The following is a 26483-nucleotide window of genomic DNA, read 5'->3' as shown; positions in this document are numbered from 1 at the left end:
ATGGCTGAACGTACTCTGTGCCCCGAGCCAGGACTTGCTGAGGGCGGATGCAGGCCAGGCCCTGTGCAGACAGTAAGAGATGCCTGACCTTGCAGAGCTCACATCCCCCTTGGGGGTGTCGGAGCTCCTCCTGCCACCATAGCTAAGACCACAAACCTAGTGTCACGGATGAAAGAACTAGGGGAGGCTTTCCCAGCACCACGCAGACACGGGTGAGCTGGGATGCCGCCCAGGCGTGGCTAAGTCTGGGGCCCGGGTCCCTTTTGCTTTCCTGACGGTAGGTCACAGTGGTCAGACGGGCCTGGGGCCGAGCCCCAACTCGGCTACCTGCTGCCTGACCTCAGGCAAGTATTTGTAGATTTGTACCTCTGTTTCCCCATCTGTGAAATGGGCATCACAGTAGGGGTTGCTTCGAGCAGGCGGCAGAATATTAGATACTGAGCATAGCACTTTATGTATGTGTACAGAACACACACAGGCCGACACAACACACTCACGATGCGTGTGACCCAGGTCACAGTCAAAACGTCACTGAACTCTCCCTAGGAACACACGACGTAACTGTGGGCACGCACACACGAGGGAGGAGGACAGCAGGGTTCAAGGGGGTGAGTCTTCTTCCCACGGCCACGTGCTCAGCCAGTCCCCATCCAGCACCGGTCTCCCGAAGAAGCTTCTACGGGCAGACGGTTTGTGAGCTCAGCTCAAAACTTGGACGAGGTAGAAGCCGCGAGCCCCCACCCACCCTGCTGGGCTGGTTCCCCTGCGTGCCCGCCCCCACCCGGCCCCCGCCAAGCCCCGCAGCCAGCACACCTCCTCGGGGAGGAGAGACCGCCCCAGCCTGCCAGGAAGTGCTCATTATCCCAGTGGGACAGGGCCACTCCCGGCCACGTCTCCAAGCCAGCCCGGTGCCCCCTCCTTTTGCCTCCACCATCTGAACTGCCTGGGCTGCAGACGTCTATGGTGGAGCCTCTGGGGCCAGATGTTATAGGGGCCAGCTAAAAATAACCGGGCGGGCCGGCCACCATCGGGGGTGGGGTAGGGGTGGGGGCACGTGCTGGGCGCTGACACATGATCCCAGCGACCCGGCTGAGTGGAGCTAAGAGTCCGGCGGACCGTGCACACTTTGGCTCCCCACTTACAGGACCCACCCGGCCAGAGGGCCCTCTTCCCTGAACATGTGGGAGGAAATGCCTTTTTCCAGCCGCGGGATGGGCAGCGGCAGAAGGAAGGTCATCTGGGCTCTGTGCTTCCTGCTGCTTCTCCTTGAAGCTGTCTCTGCCAAGGATCTCTGGAGACGGGCATTGTACACTAGGCTGGCCGAGAAGTCCCGCGTAAGTGCCCGGGAGGGAGAGGCGGGGAGGGGCTGGCTAGGCGACCCCCAGATGCTGTATGTTCTGCAGGTGCTCCCCCCAAACTCAGGCAGGGCAGCGTCTTTATGGGACTGTGCCGGGGGCGGGGGGGGGGGGGTTGGCAGATGAACTCACCGCCCTCAGAAGGCTCCTTGTCTCTAAGTAGACAAGCAAAGGGTGCACCAAAAATGTGCAGGGGGATTGGGACATGCTTTCGCCTACCAAATAGACTTTCTCCTGACAGCACCCGATTTAAGACTCCAGGGACTTGAAACTGAGTGTTTTGTCTCAACAATCAATAACCAAATGTTTATGAAATATAATTAGACATTTATGAGGTTATTTACTCATTCAGTAAACGGTGGAAACTGCTCCAGGCCAGGCACTGTGTGCGGTCCTGTGGGGACGAGATGGAGATACCAGCTCCCACCCTCGGGGGTGACATAGTCGAGTGGAGAAGGCAGTCGGGTGACACGTGGTGGTGGTATGAAGGGACGGCGCAGTGTAGCGAGTGGCAAGAAGCATGCACCTTAGAGGCAGGTGTCTGGGTTTGCACCCAGCCTCTGCTGCTCACCAGCTGTGTGACTTTGGGTGAGGTGCTTGACATCTCTGAGCACCAGTGATCTCATCTGAAAAAGAAAGAGCAATGCATTCCCTTTGACAAATGTATTTGATCACCGCTGTTGACCAGGCACCGTCCTAGGCTGTGGGCACACGGAGCGCAGATCCCTCCTGCTGCGGGGAATTCGTGATTTAGTGAGAGAGGCAGAGAGTGAGTAAGGAATAAGGAAAACATAGTGTGTTTGGTGACAAGTGCCAAGGAGAGGACTAAAGCAGGGAGGGGACTAGGAGAGAGAGCGGGGGAGGGAGGGCGTAATTTTAGCGTCCTCCCCTCCCGCACAGGGAGCACAGAGGCATGGAGGGTTCAAGGAATGGACTCTGGTGCTCTTAGGGTGAAATGACTCACGATGCATGAAGCACTTAACACCTAGCAAGTGCTCAGAGCATCTTGGTGACTTCATTAAATCATCCTGAGATTGGCTAGTGCTTGCCTCCGCAGGTGGAATGTAGGCTCCTCAGGGTGAGGCCTGATTTTGTCTCATTCAGTGCAGGGTTCCTGGTGCCATGCCAGGTGCCTGCCGTTAGCTTGGTGCTCAGTACATTCATGTGAGTAAAGTATGGGCAAATGCATTGGAAGCACAGAAGAATGGGTTCAGCTCGGGACGGTTTGTTTAACAGCAATAGATTCCTGGACCAGAATTTGGTGCCTGGGAATGGGGACTGACCTGAGCCAACTTTGAGCTGCATTCGGGGATTGCTCTGCTTGCCTCTGAGGCATTGCAAGTGTCGGGAGACCAAAAACCCCTCAAAAATACCAACGGCCCCATTGGCCTTCTCCCCTTGGGCTTTCAGGATTTTGGAGCCGGCAAGTGAACTCCAGGCATTTATGCAAGAGTCAGGGAGGGTTTTCCAGGGTTGGGGGGCATTCAGCATTGGGCTTTGCAGGATGAATAGGAGTTTGCCAGATAAGTGGGAAAGGGGAATGTTTAATGACTGCTGCCGTGGTAACATGCATGAAACTGTATTGAGACTAATCTTAGCCCCCTAGGCTCACATTCTGCAGGTCAGGCAGGCAGCCGCTGGGAGTGGTAGCAAGTGAAATGATGGTAGTTGTTTGGAGAAGGGAGAGCTTGTATGGGGCAGTGTAATCACAGAAGGCTTCCTGGAGGCGGTGAGACCCTGGCCAGATGTTGAAGAACTTTTAAGAATTAGGAGGAGGAAGGACATTCCTGGAAGAAGATTCAATGTGGGCAGAGGTACTGAGGCAAAAACAGTGCATCTGGGAGCCCCTGAGAGGGCAGTCCTCACTACAGGAGAGGGTTTCTTTGTGCAAGGAGGGAGAGAGACCCTTCTCGGGTTTGACACCCCCATGCTCTTTGCTGGCCCGACAGGACTATTTAGTCCTCCAGGGTAGTTAGCACTTTGGTTCTAGGACCACAAAGGGATTTTCAATACCTCATCTGGTCTGATCCCTGCTTTGTCCCAGCATGTCATAGAAGCAGATGCTGTGGCATCTGTCTAGGAGGAATGGGGAGGTGGGGCGGTTGGGGACAATGTGCATGGGGGCCGGGGAGGTGGGCTTCAGAAACCACACTGCTTCTAGCCACCATTTGCCAGAACACAAGTGCTTCATGTTTGCCCCTCCCCGGATTGGAGCTCTCCCCGGTTATCAGCAGACACCAGCGCCCCTCCCCAGTGCTTGGACACAGGAGAGGTTTGTGCCAAAAACCGGCCTCAGAAAAAGCACCTGGGGAAGGAAACAGGCTGTTGACTTGTGGGCACCAGGCCCAGGGATTCAGCTCCGTGACATCTCTAATGAGCTGTGCAGCCTTGGGCCACTCACTGCCCCTCTCTGGTCATTACCTGCAAAATGAAGGCAGAGGACCAGATGACCTGCAGGGCCCTTGCAAATGTCCAACAGGGAAATTAGGAATATAGGAAACAGCTCCCCCCCACTCAGAAGCATGACTTTCGCATGCAGCACCCACCGCCCCCACCCCAGACTGAGGCAGGTCTGCAGCCTTGGCCGTGGCCCCTGGAGGGCTGTGGGGCAGGTGTCCGGCTGTGTGCTGAAGCCAGCTCGTACCCACTCTGGAGAGTTCAACAGTGCCCTTATTAAAATTAAATCCTGTGAGCTTATCATTATATAATTTATATTAAAAAGGAAGTAGGTGCTCCTTATTAGAACTGTATCACCTGCTCGTGGTTGTGCTACTTCTTACCATTCTGTCTGCTCTCGTGGTTATTAGTGTCTGTCTGTCTGTGTGCTGAAGCCCCATGCACGGAGGGGCTGCTGCACGGCCCCGCCCTGCTCCTGGCCCCCCACCCGCACTCACGGGGGGCGCTCTCAGCACAGGGGGACAGCGAGGCTGGTCGTCCAGCCCCGGGCTCTTCCTGAACCCTGCGTCCGTCTCACTGCCCGAGGACTTCGAGACACAGCAGCGTGTCACTGTGGCTGAGTCTGCTTTATCCCCTCAGCTAGAAACGGCTGGGCAGTTTGCACCCTGCCCCAGAGGGCCTGCCCAGCAGAGGGGGCCTTGAGGGACTGCAGCAGCAGGATGCTTTGTGAGGCGTGCTGCCCCACCAGGACCCCTTCGCGTGCGCGGGCAACTCTGGGCCCCAAAGGAGCCGGCCACCAACCCCTGCCCTGCGACCCGGCTTCCTCAGTCTCCCCAAGCTGGTCTCCTTCCCCTTGTTACTTCTGGGAGCTCCAGAACCTTCTATCGCATCTCTTATTTTTTGCTCAGTTAGCAAGAGTCGTTGGAAGACCGTATCTCTCCGGTGGGGGGGTTACACCGTGGTACTTTGTTAGAGCAGCCCTGGGATACTCCTACAGCCTGCTTCTGGGCACCACCATAGTCGGCTGCTGCGGCTTACAACTAGCACCCCGATGATGGACATTTCCGGATGAGGAAATGGAGGCCCTGGGGAGGAGTGTCCTGGCTGGGGACTTCCCTTGCTCCTTGAAAGATGTGAGATCACTCCCCTGCGGGACCCCATCAACAGGACCTCTAGGATGCCTCCACCTAGGGGTGCAGGGGCCACACCTGGGCCCTGGGTTGTTCCTGGCCAAGGCCCCGTGGCTCCTCCCTGGGGCGGGGGAGGGGACGAGGCCTGCGGAGGTGAGACAACCCCACTGTAGGCTTGGCCATGGCCTAGTGTCTAGCACAGAGCCTAGCACAGCACAGGCATGCAGAAACATTTTAAGAATGGGGTGGGGGAGGGGTGAGCTGGCGGCCTGGGTGAGTGGGTAGATGGAAGGAAAGAAGAAAGAGTAACTGGATAGTGTGATTTTGGGGGTGACCTTGGGCAAATCACTTTCTCCTCTCTGGACCCGGCTCCCGCAACTGAGGTTCCAGTCCTGAAATTAATCCCAGGTGGAAATGAGCAAGGGAAGAAGCATCCAGGCCGTGTGTGGTTATGATCTGGGAGTGTGCGTGCAAGAGGGAGTCAGGCAGGCGAGCAGAGGGAAAGTGTTCGAGCAGCACTAGTCAAGACAGCCAAAGCTGGAAACAGCCCGAAGGTCCAGAAGCTCCAAATGAGGAAACGAAATATGACCTCTCCACGCGGTGGAATATTATCCAGCCATGAAAATGGGAATGAAGTATTAACACCTGCGACAGGATGGATGAGCCCTGGAAACATGCTGAGTGAAAGAAGCCAGTCACAGAAGGCCACATGCCGTATGATCCATCTCTACGAAACGTCCAGAAGAGGCAAATCCATAGAGACGGTAGACTAGGGGTGCTATAGGGGCCAGGGGCAGGGAATGAGGAGGAACTGCTTGATGAGAACAGGATCTCTGTTCGGGTGATGTAAACATCAATGTCTTACAATATAGTGAATGTTGCCCAATATTGTGAATTAATGCCACTGAATTGTACACTTAAAAATGGTTAAAATGCCAAATTTTATATTACATCTGTTTTACCACATTCATTCTAAAGAAAGGGTACATTGGAAACCCAAGGTACAACATCTTAGGGATTCTGAAGGTCCACGGGATCCATGTGGCCAGGGCCCTGGACCCTGTCCCCGCTGTCCCCAGCATGCCAGGCAAGCGTTCCCAGTGCTTGCTCCAGGCACCCACACTGGTCATAATTGGTCTTAGCTTCACGCTCTTCTCAGAAGGCCGTTCCCTTACACGTTTGCATATTGTCCCGACCTCTTCATAGCATTTAGCTCCATTACTATTATCTGCATGATTATTTTTTTTTTTTTTTTACTGTGGCTTTAGTTTTTCATTAACTACTTCTGCAGATGACCAAAAGAAACAAACCAAAAAAAAAAAGCAATTTATTTGCTTTATCTGTGTGAGGTCTGGTTTGGGGTCGGTCACTCGTCCTGGAACTGAGCCATGTGAGGGCAGGGACATCTTCTGGTCCAGCTCAGCTGCCCTCGGAGCTAGCCCAGTGCCTAGCATTCCCAGTGCCTCGGCCTGGGAACTATGAATGTACCACGAAGTGAAGGAATAAATTACGCTAAAACCTCCCAGAACAGGATAGGAGGGGACGGAAAGTTCCAGAAGACTTCCTGTGCACAGCAGGGCGCGTAGACGCTGGCTTGCTCTGGTCATGCACTGCGATGGGGTCATCCCTGGCGTGAGATCCGGGTTTTTGAGTACCTCCCTGAGGAAGTCCCCTTAGCGGTGCACCCAGTTCCGCTCCCTGAGCCCAGCGCTGAGGTCCCAGGGCGTCAGGAAATGGCATTCATCAAGGCACACTGAACTCGAAGCCTCTGTTCCAAGGAGAGACATATTTTTAGAACTTTGACGTCCAAATTCCAGAGGAAGAGCGAGTAATGCTTAGAGGAAAATTGGCTTTCTTCCGGCACCAAGCACATCAGTCCGGGGGTGCACTTTTATTGGTCTGGCCGCCAAGTCACTGGAACATTCCAAAGAAGGGTAAAGCTCTTGCACGCGGAATGAAGGGGGTGGAGAGCACAGAGGGAGGGATACGGGTAAATTGGGGCAGCTTTGGAGATTGGATTCTTTCTCCTTAAATGGAAGTGGTGCAAAATTGTTTCCTTGTTATAAAAATAATGTTTACTGTAAAAGAAAGTCAGACAATACAGAAAGTTATAACCACGTAAGAAGAATCTAAATTCTTCCTCCAAGACATAAGCTCTGTTGACATTTTGGCGTGTGTGTGCCTAGACTTTTCCAGGAAACAGACTCACACATTTTTTCCTTAATGGTATTTATTCCTACTGTTGAAAAAAATTTTTATTGGGATGAAATTCACATAATGTAAAATTAACCATCTTAAAGTGTACAATTCTGTGACATGGAGCACATTCACGATGTTGTGCGACCACCACCTCTATCTAGTGCCAAAGCATTTCCATCACCCCGAAAGGAAGCCCGGTCTCCACTAATAGGGGTTCCCCTTCCCCTCTCCCCCAGCCTCTGGCAGCTGCAAGTCTGTTCTCTGTCTCTGTGGATTTGTCTGTTCTGGACACTTCGTGTAAACGCAATCCTCCACTCTCTGGAATTTGTGTCTGGTTTATTGGTACTGTTTTCTACCTTGTGTTTTTCACTGAACAGTATATGTTGATATATTGTTCCTTATGTTGATCCGGTAGCTCTGTGTCCTCTTTTTAAAGGCTTCTGTGGCGTTCCACGGTACAGATGGGCAATTATTCCTTTATCCAGCCTCCTTTGGTTGGACACCAGGCTGTTTGCCTCAGTAGAAGCCAGACTTGAACTTGAAGAATTGGGCTTTCCACTGAAAGAGTCCACACCTGGTGTCTCCTTAACGTGCTTCCTGAGGGTATCAGCAGCAGAATGGCAATGCAGACCCACAGAGGCCTCCAGAACGATCTCCCTGAGGGGTGAAAAAAACATAGCCACCCGGTGGGAAACCTTAAGGGAGTCATTTTTATCCAGGTAAGGCATACAGAACTGGAAACTTACTGTCTACACTGTACCGTAAATGTGTTTGGACAGCAGCTGTTTGGACATGGACTTGCGATACCCTCCCTTAGCGGGAATGAAAATAAGAGATGGAAATCACAGGTTGCCCTGGGATTTTCATGAAGGATGTTGTCAGTCTGGGCTGAGCCCCCTCGTTTGTCCGGGGGACTTGACATGCCATTATTTTATTTTCCGCTGAGTGGCCAGGGAGGGCAGGTGTGACGGGGTTGCAGAGGATGAGGGCTAGGATGAGTTCTTTCTAGAATGTGTACCTGGGGGAGGTGGTTCTATGACTGCGTCCTGAGCTGGGGCTGGCCCACGGGCGGGCAGGTGGTGGGGGCGTATGTGGGGGGCCCCCCCGAGCTGACCAAGCAGGAGGGGACTCACAGGCAAGGGTGGGAAGCTGCTCCTCAGGTCCAGACTCCCAGCGCAGGACAGACCCAGGTGTGACTCCTGTCTCTGCTGCTCACCAGCTGGGTGGCCTGGGGCAAGTGACCGTCATGTTTCTGTGCCTCCATTTCCTCATCTGTCAAGTGTGTTAATAACAGAAGCAGCCTTGGAGGCTTGTGTGAGGATTCAGTGAGATTTAGTATGTGAACACCTAGCTCAGCTCAGCGTTGGCGCACAGTAGGAGCTTCGTAAATGCTGCCTACCCTGCTGTTATTATGGATCAGACGCCCAGGTTCCGGGCCTGGCCACACCTTCCGGGGTGGTGACTGTGTGCCTCAGTTCCCCCACCTGTACAATGGGGACGGTGATCGTAACTACAGAGTGGGGGTGGACGCTACTTCAGGGCATCCCCGGCGCTGGGCAAGGCTGTTCCCACATGCTCCCTTCCTTTTAGGAATTCTGCCGGTTGTTTGCCCTCGTCTGACAAAGACACGACGAGGCTGCCAAGTGCCACATGGCGTTGTTGCTTGAGCATCTCCTGGAGGGGTGTCTTCAGTTCGCAGCTAGGTCCAGACTCCTCGGGGGGCAGGGACAAGCTCTCAGGTTTCTTTAGCATCTGCCTCAGCCTCAGACCTAAACCATCCTGTGAGTGTTGGAGGGCAGGAAGGAGGCAGGAAGAGAGGAAGACCTGGGGAGGTGAAAGACCAAAGCTACCCTGAGCGGACAGACCCCTGGCTGTGGCGCAGGAGGCTTCCAAGGCTGCCAAGTCGACAATAAGAAAAGTAAGCCTAATTCCAACAGGTTGGTGTTGCCGGTGGCACAGGTTCGAGCTCATGGGCTCCCACCACAAACGCGTGCCGCAGGTGTGACTTTCGTGCCCATTTTGCAGATGAGGGAAACCGAGGCTCAGATAAATCAGTGGTTTTCCTGATCCCAGACTTGTATGAGAGACCACCTCACGCCGGTCAGAATGGCTCAAAATAACAAGTCAGGAAACGACAGACGTTGGTGGGGATGCGGAGAAAGGGGAACCCTCCTACACTGTTGGTGGGAATGCAAGCTGGTGCAGCCACTCTGCAAAACAGTATGGAGGTTCCTCAAAAAGTTAAAAATTGAGCTACCCTTCGACCCAGGAGTTGCACTGCTAGGTATTTATCCAAAGATACAAACATAGTGATTCGAAGGGGCACCTGCACCCCAGTGTTTATAGCAGCAATGTCCACAATAGCCAAACTATGGAAAGAGCCCAGATGTCCATCGACAGATGAATGGATAAAGAAGATGTGGTATATATATACAATGGAATACTACTCAGCCATCAAAAAATGAAATCTTGCCATTTGCAAGGACGTGGATGGAACTAGAGGGTATTACGCTAAGTGAAAAAAGTCAGAGAAAGACAAATACCATATGATTTCACTCATGTGGAATTTCAGAAACAAAATAGATGAACATAAGGGAAGGGAAGGAAAATAAAATAAGACAAAAACAGAGAGGGAGGCAAACCGTGAGACTCTTAACTCCAGGAAACTGAGGTTTGCTGGAGAGGAGGTGGCTGGGGGGATGCGGTAACTGGGTGATGGGCAGTAAGGAGGGCACATGATGGAATGAGCTCTGGGGTTGTATGCAACTGATGAATCACTGCACTCTACCTCTGAAACTAACAATACAGTATATGTTAACTAAATTGAATTTAAATAAATTAAAAACAAAAACAAAAAACTCCAAACAAGCGCAGACTTGTCTAGTTCCTAAGCCTGAGTTAGATCCCTGCTGAACTGTTTATGAGCCACGGGCTTAGCCCCATCCATCTGGGTACTTTTCGAACATCAGATGCAGCTCCTAAGTTCTTGCTCCAAAGGAGGAGGAGGCTTCAGCTGGGGAAAGTTGGCGAGGGGAGGGAACAGTGTGTGGAAGGGCCAGGAGGAGTAAGGGGTCTGAGCAAACTTCAGAAATCAAGGCCACTGATTCTAGATTTATATTTGGGATCCATTACTTGGGCTTCGGGACAGAGGAATGGAATCCTTAGGCTCATGACCCTTCTCAGCCTATGGCCTTGGGCAGACCTTTCATTCTCTGGGCCTCAGGGGCCTCACCCTCAGTGTGGATAGTAAATAGGACCTACCCGTGCTGGCCTCACGTGACCAGAGGAGGGTGCCGATGCTAGGTAAGAGGTGCCACATGGATCCGATACAAAGGGACGGCTCCCAGTGAGTGAAGGCCACCCGGACAGGAGCGCCTACCACACAGGGCCGCTGTGCATACGGATTGATCATTCCGACACAGAAGCCCTTAGAGGGAGGCCTGGGGAACCACCAGCAAGCGGCGGCCTCGTCTTCAACAACGTCATCCCCAGGGTCACAGGTGGGAACAAAACTCAGGTGGAGGGGAACGGGCAGTGCAGGGGGAGGGCACGTGTTAGTAGAGACCTGGGCGAAGTGAGGTCAGAGCCAGGCTGGTGTCTCTGGCAGGAGACACAGCCCGTGCAAAGGCCCAGAGGTGGGACTGTTCCAGGGACCTCAGAGAGGCCAAGACGGCCGAACCGGGAATGAGCAAGGGAGGGGGTGAGTCTAGGAAGTGGAGGGGCTGGGGGTGGGGGGGCCAGCCAGCTCCATCTGACCTTTAACCCTTTGTCCTCCCCGGGCTGGGACACCATGGGGTGGTGTGGGAGGGTGATCTATTTATCTCTCTGATAAAAGTTAGATCTTCCTCAGAACTCCGGGAAACATCTTTTTTTCAGGACCCTCTTTGAGCATCACCTTGCATGACATGAAATATTTTCCCAAACATTTAATCCTTTAATCTGGGCCCCTCGGTGAAATCAATTCTTTATCACCCACGACCATCTGTTGTTTGGGCCGCACCATAAATAACTCTGGAGATTTGACTTCTAAGGCGCTTATCTCTTTTGTTCTCTCCAAATTCTGGGAGACGAACGTTTGAATTTTCCTGGGAGAGGAGAGCAAGGCCACATCTAAAATTAATCTCTCTGCACCCCCACTCCCCACCCCGTGGGCCTCCTAATGTCCCTGGACCAGGAAGCCAGACTGGGAGGCGCGGGGAGGGGGGCTGAGGGGGGAAACAGTGTTTCACTTCTGATCTGCAGGCTCCAGTGAGGTCTGTAAATGAGGCCTCGTGTACAAACAGGCTAGCCGGAAAATCCCACCGGGCCTCCTGACCACATGCACACCGGCCTCATCACCTTCCCGAGGAGGCCGGGATAGCTGTCACATTCGATTAGGATGAAAATGGTCGGGCCCCAACATGAGTCCAATTTTGTTAATTCTGAAGAAAATGAACTAAGAGCTAATGGTGTGGGATTATGTCCCCTGCTTGCAGCTTGAAAATTATTCATGATGATACAGGAATTACAAGGACTGGTCTGAGCAGGGGGTGGTGAAAAGGCTGAACCAGCTTGAAAATCTAGGCTCTGGTCTCCCCTTTGTTTTGGGGGAGAACCACCAATCTCCTGAAGCCTTCGTTTCCTTAGAAGCCAATTCTTGGCTTTGTGTTCGTTTTTACATTTCACAAATTAAATGACCGACATATCTATGGGAGAAAACATGAATTCTCTGGGAGAAGCTGGGGTGGGGCCATGAGCCCCATCCCCCCCAGGCTGCCCCTGCCCCACTTGGTCACTGCTTTCTTCCCTCTCTTGCCCTCCCTCTAAGCCCACTGGGCTCCCTGGGAGGTAGTTTGAAAACCCGCTGGTCCTTGTGCTTACACAAATTCCAAGATGCACCTGGTCTGGTACTTGTCCTCGGTGACCCGACGCCCCCTACAGGGCACTGGGAGCAGCGCATGGACTTGGCAGCCACCGTTAACAGCTGTAGGGTAGTGGGGGGCTGGGGGAGGACGTCGACACATCTTTGACCTTCCCTCTCTTTACTCCCTTGAGGTCAGAGGGCATATGCCATTTTGTTCCTTGCTCTTTTTTTGTTTTAACTAACACAAGTGTTTTTCCTGTCATCAAAAATTCTTCAGAAGTACTTCTCTTGTTTTTAAAATTTTTGATTGCCTTCTTTAAATTGAAAAAAGAGTGTGTGCGTGGCAAAAATCATACTGAAGCAGGGCAAATGAGTAGGCAATGAAGAGAAATCCTTCTTGGCTTCAGAACTGAATGCTCCTCTCTAAAGGCAATCTGTGATAACAGTGTCTCGTGTATTCTTGTGATATCCTTCCAAAAATGTTCTAGGCAAACCCTATACGTATTACATGAGTGTGCATATGCTTACTTTAAAACATCGTTAAGTGTGTAGCATACAAACTGTTCTGCACCTTAATATTCCTCACCCACCACTGTATCTTGGTAATTTTTCAGAAGCGGGCTCAGGGCACAGGATTCCAGTGTGTAGATGAGCATCACTTACTTGTACAGGAGGGCAGGAATTTGAAATACGGATACATTTGCAGGGGCGCGGGGTAGAGGGTAGGTAGGGATTTAGATGACAGGAGCACTTTAGGCACGGGCCAGGAGGCGGGCAAGCCAGGGTGTTTTTCTCCCAATGAACCTCGTGTGTGTGTGTGTGTGTGTGTGTGTGTGTGTGTGTGTGTGTGTAAGACCTGCCCTCCACACAGCCCACTTTCAAATCCAGAAGCAGAACGGTGTCCCCAACATGGACGGGGTCTGGTGTCAGAGGGACCCAGTGTGAGTTGCCTGGTGTGACAGAGGTCCCCGACCTCACCTCTAAAATGCTTATTTTATTGGTCATGTGCCCATATTTCCTACTTGTTAAGTACTGTATCTGATTTTTAACTTTTTATTGAAAAAAATATCAAAAAGTGGGAAAAGCTCGTGTCCAGCTTCCCACAAAGTGAACACACCCAGTGTAGCCAGCTGACCCAGATCAGGAAGCAGAACCCAGCCGGCCCCCAGAGACCCGAGGTGCCGCTCCTGGTCCCCACCCACCAGGTGACCACTCTGCTGACTTCTCACACCAGACGTCACCTTTGCCTGTGTTTGAACTTAAAGTATAGATGGAATCACACTGTGTGTTCCCTTTTGAGCTGGCCTGTTTTTCCTTCCGCTCAGCATCCTGTGTGTGATTTTTCTCCAAGTGGTGTGGTTTTATCCATCGTCTCTGTGATCTGGAAACGCCCAAGCTCCGCGCAAACACAGGGATTGTAAGAGATACCCGGAGAAAGCTGCGTGCCCATGTGTCCAGGCGCGCACACGCAGACCCGGGCGTGCACGTCTACACCTGCAGGGGCGCGGGGCAGACGGGCGCGCGCTCCCCGCCGGCGGGCGGCCCCGTGTCCCCGGTCCCCGCCGCTGACGCGCGCTCTCCCCGCAGGCCGAGGAGGCGGCGGGCCCCCGGCAGCCCCGCGCCGACCGCTGCCCGCCGCCGCCGCGCTCGCTGCCCCCCGGCGCCTGCCAGGCGGCGCGCTGCCAGGCCGACTCCGAGTGCCCGCGGCACCGGCGCTGCTGCTACAACGGCTGTGCCTACGCCTGCCTGGAGGCCGTGCCGCCCCCGCCAGGTAGGCGCCCGGGCCCCGCGGGGCGAGGGGGGGCGGGGGTGGGGGGCCCCGGAGAACGGGGCTGGGCCGCTGCGTGCCAGAGGGGCCCGCGGAACTGGCACCGCCCTGAGCGCGCACAGCCCGGGAGGGGCCCATTCCGGGGAAGATGCCCCCTCCTGAGAAGAGGGGGGCGACTTCTTATTTAAAAAAAAAAAAAAAAAAAAATCCAGGTCTCCGGCTTTTCTTAGAAACCCTGGACCGCATTCCCTGGGCCACCATCTGCTGGGACCCCAGGTGCCCCTAGATGTCAGCGGGTCCTCCAGTTTCCCCCGGACCCCACCAGGCCCACTTCCCTCGCGATCCTGGCCCCGGGAGTATTTGAGGTGGAGACCTGGGACCTCAGCAGTCGGGATGCGGTGTGCCCCCGAGAGGCAGTGGGGGCGCAGGCTCCTGGGTTCAAGTCCACTGGCCAGCTGGTGTCCCCCCACCCCCCCACCCCGTGAAATGCCCCCAGCTGTAAAACAGGACTGAAATGAGACCGTGCAGCTCCTGGAGGGCTCTGAACACTCGCTGTGTTGGCAGGGAGCAGATAATCAAGAAGATGTCTGTTGAATCTTAATGGCAATTTCTTTGGGAGAAACAGCCCTCAGGGACTCTCTTTGAAGGGAAGGAGTTTTAGATCCCTTCTGGAGGGGTTTTTTGGGGGGGGGGTAGGGAACCTGTGGGGATACTGAGGAGAGGGTGGGCAATGCATCCCCCGGGGTGGAGAAAAGGTGCTCCTAAGTTGGTAGGATGGGGGCAGTAAAGTCTCCTCCCCTCTCAGTTCTGCTTGGGGCTGAGCCTTTAGGTGACAACAGCCTGCTTGGACCTCATCTCTCAGGGCGAGGCCTCTAGGGGCCCTGGGCTAAATTGCTGGAGGCCGCTTGAGAAGGCAGGCCCAACCCCTCCTCCCAAGGCCGAAGCAAGAATGACTGCACTTTGTTTTCTTTGGGGTGAGGTCACAGTGGTGACAAGGTAGTCAACACCTTCAATAATGATCGTAATTACAGTCTACTTGCGTTTGAGCACTGTCTCTTGGCCAGGGACTAGGCGGGGCCAGGAAGGCTTCTATAGGGCCCTTTATAAAAAATGACAACATGGCACCCCCTCCTGGTGGAGGAAGCACATAAAGGTACTTCCCTCTGGGTGGGTAAGTCAAAAAAGGTGCCCCTTCCTTTGGACTGTGACAGTGAGCAAGGATTCTAGCCTTACTTGCCACCTATGCCAGCAGATTTTGAGCAGTGCACAAACTATACAGCTGTTCATGACATTCCCAATAGCCTTTCCCTACATCATCTCATTGAATGCTCACACAGCCCTATGGTGTGGAGACTGTTACCAGCCCTATTTTACAGCTAAAGACACAGAAGCTCAGAGAAGCAGAGTTGCTTGCCCAAGATCACACAATAGGCAAAGCTGGTATTTCAATCCCGTCTCCTGACTGTGGAGAAGTGTCCAGTGCTTTAGGCCCTGACTGCAGGGACGTGGGGTTCTACTCTTGCATCTGGGCCCATAGATGGGCGTCCCTCACTGCCTGGAACATCTTTCCCCAAACACCCACACAGCTCACTTCCTCACGGACTTCAGATCTTTGCCCAGAGGTGGTCACTTTTTCAGGGAAGATTTCCCTCTCTAAATGGCAAACTCTCCTGTAGTTGTTCCTTACCCTCCTTGCCCTGCTTAATTTCTCTTTATAGTACAATCTAGAACATTGTGTTTTATTTGTTCATTGACTATTCTCCCCACTTGCAGGTCAGCCCCCATAAGGCAGAGTTTGGTCCCTTTCACTGCTGGATGCCCACCATCTGAACTAGTCTCTAGGCACCTGAAAAGTACTCAATGAATATTGAATGAATCAATGAATCGGTGAACGCCTAGCTATTGCTGGCCAGGCAGAGCAGTCCAGCTCTTCGTTAGTCATAGTAACAATTATAATAATAACATCTAACACAGGGTTTCTCACCCTTGGCATCCTGGACATTTGGGGTTGGATAATTCTAGTTTGGGGTGGGGTGGAGGCTGACCTGGGCACTGTGGGGGTGTGGAGTAGCATCCCTGGACCTCCCCCCATGAGATGCCAGTAGTCCCCACACCCCACACTGTGACAACCCAAAGTATCTCTAGACTTTGCTGTATGTTCCGTGAGGACAAAATCACCCCAAATTGAGAACCACTGATCTAATGTGAGCAGATGACCTGAAATGCACCAGGCCCTGCTGTAAGCAGCTTACACACTTCATTGCAATTTTCAGGTAGGTTCCCTCCAAAGCAGACCTTGAGATAAGGACTTGGGTGCAGGGGGTTCATTTAACAGGTGATCCCAGGAAGTTCTACTGAGGCACGGAGAGGGGAGACCCTGAGCCTCCAGGCCTTTAGGCATCTGCAAGCTAAGGGGAGACCTTGACCAAGTTTCAGTTTCTAAAAATGCAGCAAACTGTGTATGTACATCTCCCGCTACCCAGGAGCCTTTGACCAAGGCAAAGAATACAAACAGGAAATAGTAATAGTTTCCTATTTGGTAAAAACTCACACTGAAAACATTTTCTATCACGGGGTCCAAGGTGGTAGGAAGGAGGGGGGAAGAAGCAGAAGACTGGAAATCAGCCTGCAGAAACTCCTCACGTCATCCCTCCAATTGGAAGCTGCAAACTGCTCATTTGCTCCTCTGTTCCAGTTTGCACGCTGTGAGCAACTGTCTTACAATCATCTTGCGCTCTTTTAAAGAAAAGGCTAACCAGCACTTTTACCAAAATCCACCTATGTACCTTCAAAAGCGCTAGACAGCACACCAACCTCTTTATTTTTGTCATATTTTGGAGTCCAACAAAAGCAGAGGTCATAAATAAATGTGATCCCAGACCAGTTTTATTTGATCTACATAATGCATAAAACTATTTTTAAGGGGGGGGGCAGGGGCAGAGGGAGAGGGAAAGAAAGAATCCCAAGCAGGCTCCCTACTCAGCATAGAGCCTGACCTGGGGCTCGATATCACCACCCTGAGATCATGACCTGAGCCAAAATCAAGAGCCGGACACTTAACTGACTGAGCCACCCAGGCGCCCCGTAGTGCATAAAATTTTTAAAAATTGCCAACACTTAATACAACCAGGAGTTTGTATTTTAAAAAATATCTACAAAGTTTAGGGGCGCCTGGGTGGCTCAGCTGTTAAGCGTCTGCCTTCGGCTCAGGTCATGATCCCAGGGTCCTGGGATCGAGCCCCACATCGGGCTGCCTGCTCGGCAGGAAGCCTGCTTCTCCCTCTCCCACTCCCCCTGCTGTGTTCCCTCTCTCGCTGTGTCTCTCTCTCTGTCAAATAAATAAATAAAATCTTTAAAAAAAAAAAAAAATCTACAAAGTTTAAAAAAAAAAAATACAAGCTCTAGGAACATGGGGAATGGCTGGCCAGAGCTGACCAGCAGCTGACCCACTGAGGCAGGGTCTGTCTCCAGTTTGCCATGGTCCTATGGGACCTGCTTTTCTTATATATGTTACCTACCTGCTCCCTGGAAACATTTGGGCTCTCCACCCCTGCTTTGGGATTTTGAAACGCTTTACAGTCTACCATGTGGGTTGCTCTTTTTGTTAAAAATATATTGGCCACAGAGCAGACTATGCTGCTATGACGCAAAGACCCACGAAGCCAGGGGTCCAACGTATCAGGCATTTACTCCTCTCTTGGTTAATAGGCCAGCGTAGACGGGTGGTTCATGGCGGGTATGTGGCTCCACTCCAGTCATCCAGGTACCCAGGTTCCTTCCATCTTGTTGCTCTGCATGATCAAAGCGGCTCCCCAGCTGCAGGAAGAGGGAAAGCCAGAGGGAGGAGAGCAAACAGGCATCCATGCGTGGGCAAGACAGGAAGTTGTGTCATCACCTTGGCTCACATCCCATTGGCTAGAATTCAGTCATGTGGCCGTACCTAGCTGCAAGGAAAGCTGGGAAATGTAGTCTCCAGCTTGGCCACCCAGTGCCTAGAGGAAACTCAAAGTTCTGTTACTGAAAGGCAGGGCGAATATATGGCAGGCAGCCTCTGTGTTCTTCATGAAGTGTAGGCTCCCCCACTCCCAGAGACTGGGGCATTTCTCGGCTGCTTGACCGGGGCGAGGGGAGGGCTCAATTTAACCATGTATTATTTTGTTAGTTTTAGATTGGCTAGTGCAGCCGAAACCTCGATGGCTTGGTGGCAACGGCTGGCTTCTGGATGGCCCTGAGGAGGTGTTGCAAGGTACCTGCAGGGTGAAGCCCAACCTGACGTCTGAGCCAGGGTCCCTCCTTCTCAGGCTGCCTCTGCTCCAGCAGGCGGTCTGCTCTCAAATACCTCGATATGTAGAAGGGTGGAGGCTGGGGCTTGGCCCGGCTCTCACAATCCCCAGAACAGTATAGGGCTTGACGCTCCCTGCAAATGGGGCCTCCCCGTCCCCCACCACGCCGGGATGGCGACTTGAGAGGGAAGGGATTGGGGTTGGTTTTCAAATCTCTAAAATCCTAATAAGGGGTTCACTGCTCCCCGAGGATGAGGTCTTCTGTGGGTGGGTGGGGAGCAGGCAGGCAGCCCCGGGGTCTAGAGAACTGGAGGGTACGAGTGTGTGCACTTGTGTATGCGTGGCTCTCGCCGTGACCCTGCACACATCCGTGGGCACGACCGCCTCTGGGAGCGTGTGTGGCTGTGCGTGCACCCGTGGGGCTGTTCTTGTGCTGTGTGAATGTGCATCTGCGTGCGTGCAAACGTGTGTGATTGTAGGTGTGCATGTGTGTGTGTGCATGAACACGCCGCTGTGAGTGAGACCCGAGACACAGCCTGGAAGGTGGGGTGCAGATGGGAGGCAGACCCTCTGGTTCACGTGTCTGTCCCACAGCCGAGGCCTGCAGCACCACAGAGGATGGGGCGGAACCCCTCCTCTGCCCCTCGGGCTACGAGTGTCACATCCTGAGCCCTGGGGACGTAGCCGAGGGCATCCCCAACCGCGGGCAGTGTGTCAAGCAGCGCCGGCAGGCAGGTGAGTGGGGGCGCCCAAGCCATGCTCCTGGCCCCTGCCCCCCTCTCCCTAGAACACCTGTCCCAGAGACAACCGCCAGCACCCCCAAACCTGGCCAAGAGCTCCTCCTGTCCTCCTACTCCCGTGCTTCTCCCTTTGAGTCTTCCATCCTTCCCCTCGTCGCCTGCATGGGACACAGGTCTTCGAGCCCTGCCACCTCCTAGCTGGGATCAGTTGCTTCAAATCTCTGAGCCTCAGTATTCTCATCTATGAAATGGGGCCACTGTGTGCTGTTATGGGAATTCATTTAAATCATACGTGTAAAGCCCTCAGAGCAGAGCCAAGCAATAATAGGTGCTCAGTAAACATCAGATATATTATATCCATCTATATATCTATTTTTTAAATTGTCTGAGAACCCTTGACTTCCCAGGGTCTCTGCCAGGAGCATTCAGTGTGACTTAATTCATGTTTGTCCCTGGAGGTGAATAGTATACAGCAAATCGATCAGGGAAGGCCGTGAATGGCATTGCTTTAGTTTGCGTGATTTTTCCCAAGGAGAGCCAGGGCCACAGAGCACAGACTGCTGGTGATACCTAACTAAAGCCCCCCGAGCCTCAGGCAAGGTGTAAGGTCCACAGGACTTGGAAGAAATGCATGGCAAGCGAAGAATCTGGAATTTCAGGGACATGTGAATTGGCCTTGTCACAGCTGAGCTCATGGGACTCTGAGAGCCCAGACTCGGGGCCCAGTCCCCCCTTCAGCATCTCTCAGCCCTGAGAGTGGGGCTGGCACCCTCGGCCAACACTGAGGCCCAAAGAACACAACAGGGCACGTGATCTGCCAGAGCATTTCTTTTCCTGAATGGAGAATGTATTTCCCGGAAGTGTTTCAGGAAGGACACACTTCGTGCCATGCAGTTAGCATCATTATCACTGCAAGTAACACGATATGAGACATTACTACTATCTCAAGAAGCCTGGTTCCTGGAATGCTGAGCTTTGAAAAAATTGCCCATAAAAGGGGGCACCTGGGTGGCTCAGTTGGTTAAGCGTCCTACTCTTGATTTAGGCTCAGGTCGTGATCTCTGGGTGGTGAGATCGAGCCCTGCATCAGGCTCTGTGCTGGGCATGAAGCCTGCTTAACGTTCTCTCTCTCCCTCTCCCTCTGCCCCTCTCCTGCCATTCAAGCTCTGTTTCTCTCTCTCTCAAAAAAATTGCCCATAGTAGGCATCTTGGTGGTTTCTCCTACGTTCCACCTGCTGTTTGGGGTTAAGAGCCTGTTCTCTAGCCAGGCAGCCTGGGCTCTGGTGGTCCCTTGGCCCCTCACTGCTGCGTATGGCAAATAGCCTAGCCTTTTTGGGTTTCATTTTCCTTACCTGTAAAATGGGCTCATAATAGTTAGGCTACTTCATGCTGTCATCTGTCTTAGGGAAGAGGAACTTGCCTATAGCGTGCACAGCTAACAAGGAGCAGAGGGGGAGTTCTGAGCCTGTCCATGGCCTGGAGGGCCTGTGGGTACGTGTGGGTGTGTGTGTTCTGCCCTCCCCGCCCAGGAATGATCAGAGCCCTCCAGATGGAAATGTAAGCGAAATTCCTCCTAGCCTTGCTCCCAGGGGCTGTCAGGGAGCAACAATTGTTGGTAATTATATGGGAGTTTGGACATGTCTTGATCTCCAACAACTTCCCTTGAACGGTAGCCTCGGGGAGGAACAGGGGCACTCGTCCCAGGTTAAGCACAAAGAAGCCTCTTATTTAAGTTTTATCTTTTTAAACTCCATATTTGAAATAATTTCAGACTTCAGGGGCGCCTGGGTGGCTCAGTCGGTTAAGCGGCTGCCTTTGGCTCAGATCATGATCCCAGGGTCCTGGGATCGAGTCCCGTGTCGGGATCCCTGCTCTGCAGGGAGCCTGCTCCTCCCTCTGCCTCTGCCTCTCCCCCTGCTTGTGTGCTCTCTCTCTCTGTCAAATAAATAAAATCTTTAAAAAAATTTTTAAAAATCAGTAATTTCAGACTTCAGAAAAGAGGCAAAATTAGGACCTTGAACCCTCCACCCCGATGACCTATCAGTTATTAAAATATGGTCACATTTGCTTTACCATTCTCTCTCTTCCTCTCCCTAGTCCCCACTGTCTCTCTGTATAAATCTGCATATTTATTTTGGGGACTATTTGAGAATAAGTTGCGGATCTCATGCCCACCCCTTAGGACGCCAGTCTCCTCCCAGATCCGGCGTTTGGAGGGTGCCAGGGATTGTTCGGGTTTTACAGTCCATCAGCTTGGAACCCAGCATTTGCGGGGTGCATGTCTTTCCCAAGAGGAAGATGAACATTGACACAGGCAGTAAATCTGCCTCTTTGGAGAGCAGGGTCCGGGGAGTCAGTGCATTTCTCTGAGTGGGTTTGAGGTCACTCAGGCGGAGCGTCCCGTGTCCCGCAGGCTTGCCTCTGACAGAGTGCCATGGCTGATGCTGCATGCGAAGGACAGAGGATCGTGCAGCCTTGAGCAGGGAAATCTATTTTGTTAAAATGACCCGTGATCGTGTTTGGTAAACGTGGAGGCGTGAGGGGGGTGACCAGCTCCGCAAAGACCTCTGACTCCTTCCTGTGGCGCCAGCGTTGGTCCCCGAGGAGAAGGAAGGCACAGGAATGCTTCATCGACGCCAGCCTGGAAAAACCCAGCCATTTGCTTGAGAAAATAGTTGTGGCCGGAGTTGCTGATAAGTTATCAACCCGAGGGTGTGGATCGGCTCTGCTGGGTTCTGTCACCTCATACTATAAATGTCAGTGCTGGCCCCAAACACCCTGATCCTTTTTAGGATGACCACAACACAAAAGGAAACAAAATGTCTAGCTATTGCACAAATGTGATCTTTACAATTTAGACATAACTGATCTATAACCTTCTATGAGTTTCCGGTGCATAAGTGTGCTTTGTTGACGAGGCTGACGTGCTGTGGTGAAGGAGTGAGCTCACCCCTGGCAGTGTTGCCCAGAGAAACTTCTGCGTGACCTGGCCAGACTTCTCAGGCACAAATCGTTCGCCGCCATGATAGGCTGGGGGCCGAGGGGAGGGGGGCGGCGTGGGGTCGATGACAACCAACAGTGGGAATCCTTAGTAATTCCAGATGTTTCAAGGTCCCAAGAGTCGACCACTTTTCACATACAAAAATGGCAGTTTCGTGTAGTTCCTCCTATTATTTGCATATCTGTGGTTTAAATGAAATTATTTTCGTCCTCACAATAACTTTATGAGGTGCTAATTTTTAAAGATTTATTTGAGAGAGAGCACGAGCAGGGGGAGGGGCAGAGGGAGAGAGAGAATCTCAAGCAGACTCCCTGCTGAGCACAGAGCCAATGATAACAACATGGGGCTCGATCCCAGGACCCTGAGATCATGACCTGAGCCAAAACCAAGAGTCAGGCGCTTAACCAACTGAACCACCCAGGCACCCCACGTGGTGCTAATTTTATGCCCATTTCCAGGTGGGCAAACTGAGGCCCAGAGAGGATTAGGGAAGCAGCGCAAGGAGATAGTTACTCCTTACTTGGTCACACGCAGTAAGGACATTCAAGACTCCTATGAGCAGACTCAGAAAAGTACCATGTGTTGCCCATGTGAATTACAAAGCTTGAAATCACACTCGCTGAATAATACGTTCAAATTCTGCTTCCGGTTCATCTGTTAAGACGGTGGTTCCTAAACTTTTTGGCCTCAGGACCCCCTTACACTCCAAAAACATTGAGGACCCCAGAGAGCTCTCCTTTGTGTGGCTCTGGGTAATTACCATATTAGAAACTAAAGCCGAGGCATTAAAAATATTTATGTGTTAATTCATTTAAGAATGGCAATGATCAACTCATTATGCATTAAACAGAAAGAACGTTCCTTTTACAAGTAATTATACTTTCCAACACACACAAAAATGGAAGACTGGCACTGGTTTACATTTTCGCAGTTCTAATATGCGCGTGAAGAGAAGAGAGTTCGATTCTCACGCCCGCTTCTGCATCCCATCAGCCGTGACATCACGTGTCTCACAGCCTCTGCAGACTCCGTGCGCACCTGGGCGGGAGGGAGAATGAAAACACAAACAATTCCTTGGTGTTATTATGAAATGGTTTTGGCTGTACGAACTCACTGAAGGAGTTTAATCCTCTCATGTGTTTTCCAGATGGGCGGTTCCTCCAACACAAATTTTACAAAGAATACCCAGGTAAGAGAAGAAACCACTCTTCCTTTGCAGAGGGTGCTAAAAGGAACAGTAAGGATTTCTTGGGTGAAAAAGAAAAATAGAATCCCGTTGATTCTGTTTGATCTGTTGATTCCTGTTGATGACTGTTTTGAGAGCTACAGTCTGAAGCTGCTGTGAAGGGAAATGCCCATACGCTTCCTAGTTACCTTTATGCCATCAGATGGCCCTTTGGGGGTGAGGTGGCGGGAGGCCAAGATGCTTCTGGTGTGAAAACCTCTGCTCCATCCTGAGCAGCCCTCTAGGTGGCATCTGACATGGGCAGGAGCCATTCTAGGCTGCAGCCTAGGGATGTCTCATGGGGGATAAAATGAGAACTAGGATTGGAAAATAAAGTAGAAGCCCTGTTGCCTGATGGTGAGCAGAGGAGGTGGGAGCCAAAGAGGGGCTCATGGAAGAAAAATGGCTTTATGTTAAATCTTAGAATTTGGGACTGGATATGCTTAAGTCCTTCCTACTTTCATTCAGGGGATTGAAAATATGGCTGACACTATTCTTCTATCCAGTCATTCATTGATCCATCGATCCAGCCTTCTAATCTTCCATCTATCCATCCTTCCATCCATCCATTCATCCAATATTCCATTCTTCCATCCATCTTTCCACCCATCTATCAATCCAGTCTTCCATCTATCCATTCTTCCATCCATCCTTCAATCATCCATCCATCCAATATTCCGTTCTTCCATCAATCTTCCCATCCATCCATCCATTCTTCTCTCCATCTATCCATCTATTCATCCATCTATCCAATATTCTATTCTTCCTTCCATCTTTCCATCCTTCCATCCATCCCTCCATCCATCCATCCTTCTATCCATCCGTCCATCCATTCTTCCATCCATCGTATCTTTATTAAGAATTTACAGCACATATTTATCAAGCATTACTCTTTATTTTGTGCTAGAAGTTGGGGCTACATTTGTGATCATGGCAGACCCAATCCCTGCCCTCCTGCAGCTAATATCAAGCAGGAAATAACAGACATGAATAGCCTCCAAGGAGTTATTTAGTAATAATAGGGATTAGGGTGATTGAGGTCACATACAGGACACTATGAAAAGGACACCTAAGACTTGGATGTCAAGGAAGGCTTCCTAAGGAGGGGACATTTAAGCTCAGCCTAGAGAATAAGAAATAGTTGGCAGAGGAATAGCCACTGTGAAAATCCTGAGGTTGGAAGCAACTTGGCCTTCACTGCTGCTGGTGTGTAGTGAGCAAGGCGGGGATGGCAGTAGATTGGGCCAGAAACGCCAGCAGGACCACACCGCACAGGAGAGGAGGTGTGGCCGTGGTGAGGAGAGGGGAGAGGCTGCAGGTTGGGATTGGGTGACCTCCTTTGGGGGAGAAGAGGGGACAGGGCCAGGGCACCTGGTATTTGGACGTCATTTGGGGCAGTGGCTGGTGAGCCAGGGGCAGTTGAGCAGCAGAAGACATGCCTGCCCTCACACAGCCCTGGTCTTTTTGCAGAGGGTGATTCCAAGAATGTGGCGGAGCCTGGGAAAGGGCCCCAGAGGCACTTTCAATAAGTCTGCGGGCCGGTAAGTGGGAGGAGTGGTGGCCAATGGCAGGGGGAGGGTTTGCACAGCCGGGTGTCCTGGGAGCTTTAATCACCAACTTGACCAGTGGGAGGGGCGACTGGGGCTTTACCTGGGGGTAGAATTTTAAAATTCTCTTACAATATCAAAGTAAGTAATATGAGAACTTGGTGTGTAGCCAGAAGTGGAAGTTTCTATACCACGTGGACCTAAATCCAAACACTAGACTGGGTTGCAACTTTCCTTTCCATTCTTGTCTTAATGCCTCGGTGAAGAGCAGATAAGTCCTCCGTTGTGCCCTGAAGTCCATCCCTCTGTCTCTCCCTCTGTCACACGATCCTCTCAAGTACCAACTCGTGCTTCTAGGGGCTTACCTCCTTCCGGGAGGCTAAGTAAGTCAACAAGGAAATCAGCCTGCAGTAAGTGTTGTCAAGGAACCGGACAGGGGCGTGAGGAAGAGTAGCCAGGTTGGGGAGGGGCTGTGCAGAGGTCACATCTGAGCCAAGATCTGCAAGGAGAAGCAGCTGCCTTGGGAAGACCCGGGGAGCAGGTGCCCGTGCAGAAGAAGCCGGAAGAGCAAAAGCCCCCGGGGCAGGAGAGATCTTGGCTTCGAGGAGCCACCGGGAGGCTGCTGGGGTAGGAACAGAATGATGGTGGTGAGGCTGGCACCAGAGGGGGATCCCAGGGAAGGCATGGGCCCTGCTCTCAGACGCTCTCCGGGGCCAGGTGCGTGCCTGTGGATGCCAAGGACTGGGAGCATCTCTGCCAGTAAAACCCCAATGCCCCGCCCGCCCCTGCGAAAGTCAGATGTCTGCACAGGGCAAACAAAGGCCCTTGAAAGCAGCTGATTTCCTCAGAATGTCCTTGAAAGGCAAACATCGGGTTTCAGATTCCAGAATATTCTGGTGCAAGTCCCTCTGGGAAAGTCTTGAGTCCTTGGGGATGGGTGCCAGTGTGTCTATTACCTGCTGATGACAGGACCGGTCCTTGGAGTGGGTCTGACCCACCGAGGACAGCGAGCTCCCACGGGGAAGCGCTGGGGGCCGGCGGGGGAGAGCGGGCCGAGAGAGGCAGTTTGTGGTGGTGTCTGGGAGCAGCCGGCCGGCCCGAACTGGGCTTAAATTCTTGACCCACCACATGTGACCTTAGGCAAATGACTTCAACTCTTCAAGTCCCAGTTTTCTTATCTATAAAATGGGAATGATGGGGAGGGATGTGTTAGTAACTAAACAAGAGGACAGCCAGAGAGACTGAAAGTAAGTTAAGAATTCAGTCGTAGGGAAACTGAAATCTTACTGGTGTATGTGGGGGGTGACAAGGAAGAAGACGACGCGGACTGTGACCTCATGTTCTGCCCCAGCAGCGGCTCACGTTCCTTCCTTCTCTGCTTCTCTTCCAGCCAATGGTGAGAACATGCCTCCAGTTTTCTGCTAAGTCTTGGAAACAGTTGGATAAAACAGGATTTGACCCCCGGAGGTCATGCCCAGCTTGACAGAGCATGACCCCAAAACTACTTAGAGGCAAGACAGCTGGCTCTCAATGCCAGCATGACGCAACTGGCTGGGTGACTTTGTGGGAGCCCCTTGCCACCCCCGGGTCCCCGTCTTATCGTCCTGAAGGTACAGCACACCGACCAGTCCCACTTGACCTGACGGCCCCACAGACCCCACCTTGGGAGGAGGTCACTGCCTTGGTGAGCTGTACGAAGCCCCTTTCTCAGAGAGAGTTCAACCTCTTGTTTACTACACATTTCTTCCAGATTTGTCTCTGGGAGCCGTGTACCTATCCCAGACGTTCTCAAAATAAATTGCTCCTTACAAAATGGAAATGAACTTAGCCACTCAGGTGGGAGTCATAGTTTTAACCCCCACTGATCTTAAATTGCATGTGCTGAAGCCCTTGAGCCCGGGGCGGGTGGGTGTTGAGGATACTGGGACAAGGTGTCAGCTCAGCTCTGCTTCTGGGACCGTGGAATATTCGGCCACGTGTGCACTGCTCTGGGTC

At 52.3% G+C, this 26483-nt stretch overlaps 1 protein-coding gene across 1 annotated transcript; it reads left to right on the top strand.

Annotated features, from left to right (window-relative positions):
• Positions 1-654: 654 nt before the first annotated feature.
• On the top strand, positions 655-26307 carry WFDC1 (WAP four-disulfide core domain 1). Its single transcript, XM_036104940.2, has 8 exons — positions 655-720; positions 1145-1334; positions 13512-13695; positions 17855-17938; positions 18570-18710; positions 22864-22905; positions 24412-24482; positions 25879-26307. Exons 2-7 carry the CDS (start codon positions 1179-1181, stop codon positions 24468-24470), a joined length of 666 nt encoding a protein of 221 aa, XP_035960833.1. The 5' UTR covers positions 655-720; positions 1145-1178; the 3' UTR covers positions 24471-24482; positions 25879-26307.
• Positions 26308-26483: the final 176 nt, after the last annotated feature.

This window comes from Halichoerus grypus, chromosome 15 (assembly GCF_964656455.1).
Source record: "Halichoerus grypus chromosome 15, mHalGry1.hap1.1, whole genome shotgun sequence".
In the NCBI taxonomy this organism is placed as follows: Eukaryota; Metazoa; Chordata; class Mammalia; order Carnivora; family Phocidae; genus Halichoerus; species Halichoerus grypus.
Note: the sequence above shows the minus strand (reverse complement) of the source record. Positions and strands in the feature narration are given on the sequence as shown.